The 12,809-nt window shown below is 39.8% G+C and overlaps 1 protein-coding gene across 6 annotated transcripts in view; it reads right to left on the bottom strand.

Moving 5' to 3' along the window:
- Positions 1-34: 34 nt before the first annotated feature.
- SGCG (sarcoglycan gamma) overlaps positions 35-12,809 on the bottom strand; it is a 127,506-nt gene continuing 114,731 nt past the window's right edge. For 4 of the 6 annotated variants that reach the window (XM_054056884.1, XM_054056885.1, XM_009566447.2 and 1 more), the window contains 2 exons: positions 4,777-4,900; positions 35-3,647 (listed from right to left, as the gene is read on the bottom strand). In XM_054056884.1, the coding sequence (XP_053912859.1) occupies positions 3,474-3,647; positions 4,777-4,900 (298 nt within the window). In that variant the 3' untranslated portion in view covers positions 35-3,473. The remainder of the gene's footprint in view (positions 3,648-4,776; positions 4,901-12,809) is intronic. The other 2 variants (XM_054056882.1, XM_054056881.1) reach the window with 2 other exon arrangements.

Raw genomic sequence — 12,809 nt, 5'->3', positions numbered from 1 at the left:
AAGATAGGTATATGTCAATACTAAAGGACTGTGAAATGGAAACAAAGAGGGTTGTGTTTGGGCAATCACCAATGAAGTTATACCATTTTGATATTTTTGCTTTTCCACTGTGTAACAATCCCATCCAGTTACAAGAACTGCTGGAAATAATTCTTCTCGAGAGAAAAAATATGCAAACAATACAGTTCAGTATGCTGGGTAGTGGTTTTCTTTCTTCTCAATTTGGATAACACTTTAAAATAGAGAAGTGCATACTCTCCTGCTCCATAATTTTCTATTAATCTGTAACTGTTTACTGAACTTTGATTCAAGCAGTAACAACAATTCTGAAGTATTAAAGAGAGATGGAAAGACATCCACTTGGAGATATCAGAAAAGATTATTCAGTGATATATGAACCATATTGAGATTAACAGCAACTGAAATTACAACATCAGATGGTGGTCGGTTTAGCATAAACTTTTTTTTCCCACTAACCACACCTAAAAGAAAAAAAAAATCCCAAAAATATTCCTTAGTGACAAGAAGTTGCCATCCATGCTTTAAAAAAAATCTGCACAACTTATATAATGCAACTATATTTTCAATGTCAATTTTGTAGCATAATGAAAAGAAGAATGAAGTTTAAACAATGAAGAAGGGCAAACTGATGATTTGGATGATGGCAGAGCTGAGTATTCAGCAGGCCTGTTTAGTTTTCTGTCTTACTCAGAATCCACCTGTGAACTGAGGCAAGTCCAAAAGGATTATGTCCATGAGAAAGGCAGTACTTACTGCAATGTTGAACTGAGGTGCTGTAGTGCTTAGTAGTGGTAGCAGCCATGGAACCGCACTCTGATTTTCCTTGCTGTATAGCACAGCTTTGTAAAAATGTTGACTAAAACAGAGCAACTCCAATGCAAGATGTTGCAACAGAATCAGCTTCCAAATACTCAGTAGTTTAGGAGTTAGGTTACTCTTGTGATACATGGAAAGCCTTGATTCAATCCCTTCCTCTGTATTAACTGGCAAATCACATTTGAAAATGTGCCTTCAAACCAAAGCTTAAAATGCGTTACAGAATGCTATGTTTGCATTGCCAGCATGATAGGCAGATTGTAACTAATGTGCTTATTTACAGTATCTGGCAAAAATCTAGGGATTAGATTAGGTGAATGAGTAGCTTAGTACCACAGGCAAGTGGGCATACGTCCCTTAACGTCAGAAAGATAGGTATGATGACAATTCAAATGCTTTTGAAACTAGATAGTGGCTGAGTTCTCCGAGGACTCTGAGTTTTGCTGTTGTACTACATCTGTAAAAGACGTGACGGCTCCCCCAGTTACTTGTAGCAGCGGTTTTCAGGTATCTGGCACACACAATGGAATGTGCTGCCTTTTATTTTAATACATAAACTTTTGAATGAATAAGCAAATTTTGGACTGTAATAAGCACAATTTGGACTGTAAAAACTTGGACATGGAGCTAGAATCACCTAAACTGACTTTAAGGGAATGCTGAAGACAAGTTTCTGTTTAAGCCTGTCTTGGCTAAGGGCCTTAGTAGTAGAGAGAGAGTTCAGAGATACAGTTGTAGAGCGGAGAGAGGTATTGCTGTCTTTATGGCCAACAGCCCTAGACTCACTCCTGAGGGTAGATGTCTAAGCCAAGGAAAAGGGAATTTCAGAAATGGAAGCTGTGTATCTTCCTACCTCTCCTTTAGGCAATATGTTAGTAATTGGAGCACTCTCCAAATAACATGGGAGACCTTGATTCACTTGCCTCTTTTGCCTGAAGACACCCGAAAGTGCAGCTTAACCGTGTCTGCTACTTTTTCCAGTGAAGCTCATCTAGTTTGCATTAATTTCTGAGGGCTCCACCCTGCCAATGACAGGCAATTTCAGTATTGTACATTCAACTCATTGGATAAATTCCAAAGGCAGCCCTTAAGGCAGGGCCTACCCAGAGCTTTGCTACAGTAATAATGGATATGGTTAACTGGGGGCTTCTCAACTCAGGCTCATAACTGAGTGCTGGCTTCTTTGCTTGGACACGACAGTTGAAGTAGCAAGTTTAAAAAATGGCATAGTCATTATTCCATTGTGATTCTCCTGCCTTATGGATGACGATTCTTTTCTCTAAAGGATGAACATTCTGTGGTTTAATAATGATTATGTGTAAAAGTCTTTCTGTATGTAGACACCAAGGCACTATGTGATAGCAGCTCCTACCTGGGTAACAATATTACCAAGTATATACAAAACAGCATCAAAGGAGTTAAAACCCCATAAGGCTTAAACAATAGAGTATGAAATACAAAACCTGCTACCCAGAGGTGTGCAAACAATTTATTTGTGTTCAGTGCAACGCTGTACAGGGGACTGGGTCTGCAGTTGTGTTTCTCTACACAGTTAATAAATGGTTTTTCAGCTCTGGTAAGCATTCACTCTTTATCCAAAGTCCCAATGTAAAAAAGTGTTAACAAGTTAATTTTACTCTCTCCATTTGTGGTGGAGTCTTACTCTGACAGGATCAGAAATATCAGCCTACAGCTGCAGGTGGAAATTAAATAGTCCTCTTGAATCCTGTGGGTGCAAAAAAGGATTTTTTTCTCCCAGCGCCCAAACAGTTTCTTGTGTCAGACAATCTGAAGCCTCATTAAGGATAGTGTTTGTTTTCTTTTTACTAGTCCAGCAGGCAGAGCAAATTGCCTTGTTGAATTAGTATGTCCTAAGATATAAAAGGGTTTAAATGAGTGCAATGATACAGGTAGTACAACAAACTATTGCTATTATAAAATATACTAACATATTTCTCCGTTGTATAGTGAACAGATTTGAGACAGGGAGGTATAAATGACTCGTGGAGCTTTTTGTATTAGTTATTTTTATATGAATCTCAGTAAGAAGCAAATCAGCATGTATGTTGCCAAATTAAACTACAATGCTATTAGCAAATTAATACCTTTTACACAGAACTTATACAAATACCACATTTTTCATATCTTGTGTTATTGCAAGAACAAAATTGCATAGACCATTTGCTGGCACTTCTGAATTTCCCAGATAATGTGTTGTCTTAGCAAATAGTTCAAGTAGTTCCCTCAATTTAATTTCACCCACTAATGCAGTAAGACTTTACATGTAGTGAGAGAAAAAAACCCACAGAGGTCAAAAATATTAACAATGACATAAACAATAGGAAACTTTTAAGGAAATATTCCTTTTTTTTTTTTTTTAATAATCTCTATAAGGCTGTTTTTACAGTGTTAATGAAAGAACGTATAATTTGATTCAAGTCATTCTTCAGAAGTTGAAATGTCATTTGTGCTCTTCTTCCCCTTTCACCCTGTAGTCCAGAGTTGTAGATACAGATTTGTTACCTAAACTGAAGTACTTTGTTTTTAAAATTCTGAAAATTCTGCTTTTGGTAATTTTCTTCAGCAATAATATAAAAATCAGCCTAGCAAAGGTGTGTGTGTCTTTCTCTGGTGCCTCACTGGCAGACACGGCTGTATTCTTGACAAGTGGAGCCCACGCCAGCCACTGACAAGTAGAGTTTTCCATCTGGACACACGCAGATTTCATAGAGGCCCTGAGAAACAGCAGAGCCACCCCTTGTACCTTCAGGCAATTTGGGCAGTCGTACAGTTTCAGCATCAAGCAAAAGCTGCATGGGAGAAAGCAGGACAAATGGACTTATTAGAGATAATTTTGTGATACCATGCCATAAAACAACCTGACTTCTTGTAGGTGGTGATTTAAGACTATCCTTCTACCAAGACTTCTTATATATAAAACTGCTCTGAGGCCTACGCTCTTGGCAGACACTGCAACGTGGGACAGGGATAACCTGGTACCTATCCCTTTCGTTAGAAGAGACCTCACGAAGTCCGACAAGGCCAAGTGCAAGGTTGGGGCAATCTCAAACATACATACAGGGTGGGTGGTAAATGGATTGAAAGCAGCCCTGACGAGGACTTGGAGCTACTGGTGGATGAAAAGCTGGACATGAACCAGCAATGTTCGCTCACAGCCCAGAAAGACAACCAAATACTGTGCTGCATAAAAAGAAGTATGGTCAGCAGGTCAAGGGAGGTGATTCTGCCCCTTGACTGCGCTCTGGTAAGATCCCACCTGCAGTACTGTCTTCAGCTCTGGGGCCTCCGGCACATGAAAGACATGGACCTGCTCGAGCATAACCAGAGGAGAGCCATGAAGATGATTAGAAGGCTGGAGCCTTTTAACAGGGAGGCCTGGGCACTGCTGCTGCTGCTGCTGGACACGAGTCTGTCCTGGCCTGGGAGATGAAGCCTCGCAGCTATGCCAGGGAGGACGTACAACTTGGTCTGGAGTACATCTGTGGAAGAACTGGCACTGTACAGCCTCAAAGAGGGGATACACAGGCTGCTGCATGTCTTGTGTTGTTGCTGATGGGCAGCTCTTAATAATATCTGCAGAGCTTTACTGCTTAATTTAGCAACTCTGAGGCTGAATATCTGTCTATCTCTGAGCCAATGACCCTGCTGGGGTGCCTGGAGATCACTGTGCTTCAAAATCAAAAATTAAAGTTTTATTAGAATGCATTTGTCTAAGATAATACAACATTATGTCATTTGGTAGTATTATTTAATCTGATCTATAAACAGAAGTATTATTTTCACTATTAGTTTTAATATCCTGTCTCCTAAAATCTGAGGAATTAAATTAACAGAACTTGAAAAAAGATTTGAAGTTATTAGTCATATTCAGACAGCAAGATCAATCATAGTTATGGAAACAGAAGGGCTTGTACTCACCACACCATCACTGCTGTGTAGCTTGATATCCATCTGGGAAAGAGCTTCAATATTCCCAGCTTGCGCTCTGATATTAATTCCTCGTGGTGCATCCATGCTCAAAGATCGCGTTGGTGATTCCAACCTGCAAGCAGGAAATCTGACACTAGCATATTCTCTTATGTTGCTTTATTTTTGAAAAATAAGTAATCTCTGAACAAGCACTTGCAGGATCTCTCCTGGAATCATTTAAAGATGCAGCTTCTTTTTGATTCAGGTACACTTGAAAAAGGACATAGCTATTTAGAAACACCAAAGTATGCCAAATGAAAAAGATGGATGAATTCATAATAGAAATGCAAGACATTGTTTCACAGATAACTTCAGATTATTTCAGTGTAATGGTAATTTATTTTTTAAAACTGAAACCCATTTTTACACTCTTTAGTTTGTTTTTTTTTTCTTGTTATAATAAGATATTGAAATTAATACAACTAGTACAGTCTGGAAGTTTTTTAATGAACAACAGTTTTTTAATCAGCCGCTATTGGTGAGACCAAGATTTCACTCAGTGAGTGTGTGTTATTTAATTAGATGGCATATGAAACTTAAAAAACCAACAACTTCATTTGAAATAAAAATTACACAGTATAATAGAAAGTTGCAAACCCTATAGTGCCACAAGATGGCAGGAAGGTACTGTATTAGCTGAGTAACTACTTCATCCAGTCAGCTATGCAGGATTAAGGATTTTTGTTTTCCAAAGAGATAAGGCTTTTTTTCAGAATTTCTTCAGAATATTGGTATTGTTTCCATGAGAAGTAACAGAGAAAGAAGTACTAATTAAAAATCATGAGAAGGAAAGAAAAAGACCAAGGTCAGTAACAAGCTAGTGTTTATATTGCTTCTTTTGACCATTACCTAGAATTTCTTTGTCTGGAGGCACTGGGAACACTGCAGGATCAGAGTTGACACCTACTAGGTTTTGTTCCTGAACATAGGCTCGCTCTTCAAAGAATCACTAGGTAGGAAATGACCTTTGAGACTGAGTCCAACCCTACGTGCCCACTACTAAATCATATCCCTAAGCAATTCATCTACCCATCTTTTAAATACCTTCAGGGATGGTGACTCAATCACCTCCCTGGGCAGCCTCTGCCGATAACCCTTTTGGTGAATAAGTTTTTCCTAATGTCCAATCTGAACCTCCCCTGGTGCATCTTGAGGCCATTCCCTCTCATCCTATTACCTATCACTTGGGTGAAGGGACCAACACCCACCCCTCTACAACCTCCTTTTAGGTAGTTGTGGAGAGCAATAAGGTCTCCCCTCAGCCTCTTTAGGCTAAACAACCCCAGTTTCCTCAGCTGCTCCTCATAAGGCTTGTTCTCCAGGCCCTTCACCAGCTTCGTTGTTCTTCTCTGGACACGCTCCAGCACCTCAATATCTTTCTTGTAGTGAGGGGCCCAAAACAGAACATGGTATTTGAAGTGTGGCCTCACCAGTGCTGAATATGGGGGCAGAATCACTTCCCTGGACCTGTTCGCCATGCCATTTCTGATACAAGCCAAGATGCCACTGGCCTTTTTGGCCACCTGAGCACACTGCTGGCTCTTGTTCAGTTGGCCGTCAGCCAACATCACCAGGTCCTTGTCTCCCAGGCACCTTTCCAGCCACTCTTTCCCAAACCTGTAGTGCCGCATGGGGTTGTTGCGTTCCAAGTGCAAGACTTTGCACTTGGCCTTGTTAAATCTCATCCCATTGGCCTTAGCCACTTCCTCCCACCTTAGTGTCATCCACGAACTTAGTAAGGTCATATTCAATCCCTTCAGCCGGGTCATTGATAAAGATATTGAACAGAACTGGACCTAGCACTGAGCCCTCGGGAACATTACTTGTGACCGGCCTCCGACCTTCCAAGTGGATTTAACTCCATTCGCCACCACTCTTTGGGCCCGCCCATCCAGCCAGTTTTTTACCCAGCAGAGTGTGAGCCTGTCCAGGCCAGTGGAAGCCAGTTTCTCAAGCAGAATACTGCGAGAAATGATGTCAAAGGCTTTACTGAAGTCCAAGAACACCACATCCACAGCCTTTCTCTCATCCATTAAGTGGGTCACCTTTTCATAGAAAGCGATTAGGTTAGTTTGGCAGGATCTGCCTTTCATAAGCCCGATCACCGGATTGTCTTGCATGTGCTGTGTGATTGCACTCAAGATGTCCTATTTCACGATCTTGCTGATGGATCTTCATGATCCATCATGATTAATGACGACACTAGCCTGGATTTTACACTATCAGCCAACATTAAACAAACGAATATTAAGGCTAGAGAAAATTAATCAACGAGTGGTCTCAGTTTACTTTACATCCATGTTACCTTTTCTATTCCATAGGTTCCCTGGACAAACATGAAATAACAAGGGATTCATCGATAATGCACATGAGTCCCTATTCCCAGGTCTGCATATGCTGACCCACTGTGCCTTCTGGAAATGTAAGGGGTGTGTGTATGTGTGTGTGTGTATGTGTATGTGTGTGTACTCCCAGCAGACGCTGTGTTGGCTTATGAGTGCTCAACAGCTGCCAGTCTGGATAAGTGAAGGACTGCCGCAGCAGGTCCTTTACTGGGTATGCCTCAGATAGTGATTCTAGATGTTGACTGCCAGTCATGCTAGAGGAATGAAAAGACTTCACACACAATAGTTCAGTTCTCCCTTTTTTTTGCAGTTAATTAATTAAAACTAGAATTAAAAAGAAGCCAGATTGTGCTTGTGAGAAGTTTCAGTTATTTCTCAGAGTTCTGAAGAAGCTAAATCCAGCTGGTATCTTAAAACCTAAACCCATGATATATGAGCACAGTCAAGCACAGTCACTGAAACTTGATTTTTTATGCCCAAACCTGAAAATAACTCAAATAATATTGGCTTATCATTGCTGGCCAGAGGTAACAGGAGATTCTATCTTCTTTGATCTATTCAAAGGCCCCTTCTAACTCAAACCATTCTATGATTCTGTTTCTATAATCTGCCCCTCCCCATCATGTCCTGGTTTAGTTGCCTTTAATCCCTTTAAACTCCAGATTGATAATTTAAATTCCTAACAATGGATAACTGCATCATGATTCCACATCAGTACTGTATCCATAAAATAGTTTGATGTCTTATCTGATAACTCAGATGGCACAAACTTCTGTCATGATCATGTTGAGTACAAAGGCAAGAATATGAGTCTGTTCTGCATCACCCATCTCGCATAGCATTGGTAATCTTTATTAATCAGTGTTTGTTGTATAACTTTTTGGTTTAGATCCTTAGATTTACACTTTTATGGAAATGGAAATCAGTTTTTCCCTGAGTAATTTACATGTGAGGTCTACTTCATGGGACTATTTTCCAATGCATATTTGTATGCATTATATAATGAAAAATTAATCAAAGTTTGTATTTTTAATATTTAAAGTTTAATATACTTTCATAAGTCAGTGGCAAAGTAGTTGAATACAATTGTTGCCTTAGTTTCTTTTAGCAAACTGCTATAAACATTGAATCACTCATGTTTTTCTGCAAAGTATCTAATCTATGTAAATAATCTACACTTAGGCATACATTTTATTTTTTAAGCTCTGTTGAATATTAAAAGAAGGCAGACTGGGACAGATATTTGAAGAGCTATCAGACCTAGAGTTTGAAAAGCAATCAAACACTTGAGAAATATTTCTTACTCTCTGCCAAAATTAATGCAGGTAAGAAGCCTACGGACTTCGGAAGCATTTACAGATTTATGGTATGATCTACATATAATTTAAATTACATGGCAGAATCACATTTGCTATATTAATCACAATCCAAAATTTCAGCTGTTTATACAGCTCCTATTTCTAGATTAACTAAAGGTAGATTTCTAAATAAGTCATTGGAGCTTCCTGGAAATGGAAACCACAGCGAAGCTTAAGCAGTGATTTTAAAGCCTTCTGGAGCTATTATGTGTGAGGTTCAGTAACACTAAGGATGTATTTCTTCATCCAACACTCAAAGGTTCAGTGCCTCAAGTCGAGATGTAACAAAAGGGAAACAGGTACCTTGTATAGAAATGACATGACTGAGTTGAACCTTGACTTTAAATGTCTCTTCTCAGTCCCCACTTGGTCCTGAAGACACACAACTTTCTTGGTCCCTTAAAGTCACCTAAAATTCTTCAGTGGTCCTGGCCCTGAGGCACATCCAGTTTGTCACTGATGGGCAAGTTTGAATTTCTCCTGTATGCTTAAGGGTCTGGGGAACACAGAACTGCCCTACCAGAAGAACTGAATGATGGAGATACTTGGATGCCAACTCAAGGTGTCTCAGAAAGATATAAACGGAGCACTGTGGTTATTAACACTGGTGATGTTTTAAATAGACATTAATAAAGTAAAATGTGGTCTTATTTTTTATATATCAGTGAACAGATGATGGGACGAAGTTGCTCTGCACTGTGAATGATTTGGTCAGTCATGAACCAGATACACGACTGTGTGCAGATAATGTTGGATAGGAAAGTTTCAAGATCTATTCCCTAGGCAATAAAAGCAGGAAGAGAGTAGGCTGGACTGAGCATAATGTTGATGTGCAACTCTCAAAACTCTTGGCAAAACAATAATTCAATTTGCTTGCCAGTGCTGGAAGGTACGTGGACACAAGCAGGACAGAAGTTGATTTTCTTAAGAACTTTTGGTCCTTTTTTAGTGTTTGGATTCAGGCAGCAGAATGATGAGAGAATATATTGTTACCAGTCACTTTATCTTTTTTTTCAAATTACAGGCATATAAATTACTTTTTATGGAATGGAGTGAGGTTCTTTATCATCTAGAGGAATTAATCTATGTAATGTACTGTCCTAAATGAGAAATCTGTCACAGCCTGTATCTCATTTGGGAAGATAGATTCTGTACTTACAAGTAGCTTCTAGGTACTGCAGTAGCTGCCAGGGGTCTATTAGCAAGTGGTGTGGTGCAAGAGGAAGTGATCTGAACAGCACAACGTTAGATGCCAAGGACTTGACATCCCCATTATATGTGTTCTGAGGAGTACTCTGGACTAGCTGTTGCCTGGCCCTGAAGAGTGCACAGCCGGAAAGGTTGGGGCATGTTAGGCATTCTCCAGGAAAGCATAGATTTCAGGTTAATTTTACCCAAATGTAATCCTGTTCATGTGCCCCAAACAGTTCCATAGTGGCATCCAAGATTTGGGCAACTCAGTCAGTTGTGAGGTTTCCCTCAACAGCATGTTCCTAATTCTGAATTAAAACACTCATGTGGCCATATTCATGGAACTTGAAGCAGCTGAAACCATACCTAGACTGACTTGCAAAGCAGATATTTTGCTTTGCTCTCTTTCACTCTGATCCCTGCAGCCACTTGAATGTTTGTCGACCAAGTGGTGGGAAACTGCACTGTCTCTGCTAATGAAAGACAAGGAAGGGTGGAGGAGTAAAGTGGTCCATGCTAACATTTCATGGCTCTGTCATCTGCTGGATATTTGTCCCCCAGCAGTCCATGAATACTAAAGCAACAAATTACAAAGAAGATAATATTTTTATTGCTGTCTTCTTCCTTGTTGGTAAGATAGATCGAGAAGTTTACCATACTGTCTTGGTGGGCAGCCAAGGAAATTTGGTGCTGAGGTGTGCAAAATAATTTATGAAGGATTGTTTGAAAGTCTTCTGAGGGAATCTGGACAGCATCCAGGCTCTGGATCTGAAACCATCCCAACAACCTACATGCTTGGAGATTCAAACCCTTGCCCATAAGCATGTTGCTAACTCCTGAAGATACCAGAAACCAGAAACTGCTTAGTTGGCTGTGTTCAGAAAGGATGCAAGAAGACTGACAGCCTGCTGCAGTCATGGTAAAGAAGCAGCTTAGCTGAGCCATGACTTTGAATGTCCCTTCTCAGCTGGTGCATGCTGCAGGAATATTGATCTCTTCTTTCATCCTGTTCTGGCAGAAGATGGAAGGACACCTGGCTGATCTTAAAGCACCACAATGCATTATAAAGCTGGTTTTAGTACTGCAGAATGAGTACAACAGTCTTCCATATCCCAAGTTTCCTACCGCAACGTGGGACAGCTTTACTCTTACAGCAGGACAGAGGAAACAGCCTGCTCTTTTGAATTTGGGGAATAGTTTATTCTTTCCTTCTGGACACTTTTTGTCCTTTTCATCTCATGAGTCAGCATCTCTCTTGAATTCAATGGGGCCAGAATTCCTGGTTATGACTTCAGACGGAAGTTCCCCAAATTCATGTACTCCTCCCAGCATGAACCTGAGGGAAGACCAGGGTTAATGTCAATGGACTTGGATAGATAGATGGACACTGCCTCTGAAATTGTGGTGCATCCAATAACTGCTATGCTATACCCATACACACATCCAGCTTATCCCTATTACTCCCCGCCCCGCTCCTCCCCACCTCCACTTGCTTTTCCATTAAAATAGCCTGTTCAATTTTACCATAAAGAGAAGATTGTATGAAGTTTAAATCTGGTACTATAGTATTAAAGGTACGGTACAGAAAAAGTAAGGAAGAAGCCCTCATGTGCATCTAGAATACAGAAAAGAGTCCTTCCATGAACACCCAGAGTTCAGGTCTAACTTGAGAGGTGAAAGGGGAATAGAAGAGAACTTACGCAATCATTAGAAGTTGTGGAGCAGAGGAAAAATAGAAAAGGTGAAAATGAAGGAAAAAAACCCCAAACAAACAACCAATGAGAAAAAAAGAGGAAAAAGGAGTATCTTTAACTTGTCAAGAAACTGTCTTGAGAGTCAAAAAGCAACCAAGAGGACTCTGTGGGCTTAACTGACCTTGGTTCTTTGTAGATGTTTGCTTTCAGCTCTGCTCTTTGAATGCATGTTAACCTTTAAAAGGCAATAGGAGTATATTGGCTTTTCAATTAGTCTGAAAGCAGTCTAATTCACTGGCAACGCAGCCAGGCATTGTAAGAGAGTAAACCACAGCCAGAGCATGCACTAGGTTACCCAGGAAGAAGAGATTGTCAGCATTTACTTATGGTCTAATAGATGGAATTTCAAACCATATTCTGAGAAGATGGATTCCTGATGACAAAAGCTGAGCAAAACTAAGCTGGAGTTGTAGAAGTGGATAGCAAGCAGCAGGCACATATTAATGCTACCAGCCAGTTCCCACCCATATTCATTTATCTCCAAGCAGCTTGCTGTTTTGAGGTCAAGCAAGTGGGGAGGGTGATCAAGATGTAAGAATTATGATTACCCAAAGCTGTGGATCTTGGTGTTCTGCATTGTGGCTTTTGGTTGTTTGCCAGCAGGTTCAAAGGCAAAGAAGGACAAAACAACAGGACTGAGATTTCTGTTTTGTTTTGTAAAATTATTTTCTTTGGAATGGCTCCTAAAATTACATCTTCTTCCAAACAGGAAAGATAAATTTCACAGCATGTTCCAATAACTGTGTATATCTTCATGACATGGAAGTATTAGTATTCAACAGTAAACTCTGATAGCTCTTACTGAACATCAAAACCCACAAAATTCTAATGACTTATTAAAGCTTCCTTCCACTTTGATATCCCAAGTTTGAGCTCCACTGAGTTAAACTAGATGAAGTATAATGAAAAAAACTGACTGAAGAACAGCTTCCATATTCCCTTGTCAAGTCCATCAGTTGGTCAATGGTTGTATCACATCACGTCAATCTTTGTAGCTTAGTTCAAAGAATCGTTACCCAAAGGTTATCACTCCTGAGAGTTGCCTGCACTAGGACAAATACTCTGTTTCAATAAGACTAATGTCAATACCTACAGCTCCCTTAAAGTGAGCTAGTCTGCTATTTACAATAAAATATAATATATTAACCAGTAAGATTTTAAAGATTCTAATCTGAATAGCAATTTTTAAAACAAAAGAAAAGAACTTTTTTTGCAGTTTCTTTCAGGTGCATCTGGCTATTTAATTGCAGACAAATTCACAGGAAAATTTGTAATAGCACAAAACATAGCTTAACGTTAGAATTGTACTTTCAACTTAAGAATGCCAAGCCTAA

This window comes from Cuculus canorus, chromosome 1, assembly GCF_017976375.1.
Source record: "Cuculus canorus isolate bCucCan1 chromosome 1, bCucCan1.pri, whole genome shotgun sequence".
NCBI lineage: Eukaryota > Metazoa > Chordata > Aves > Cuculiformes > Cuculidae > Cuculus > Cuculus canorus.
This window is presented reverse-complemented; position numbering and strand designations above follow the sequence as displayed.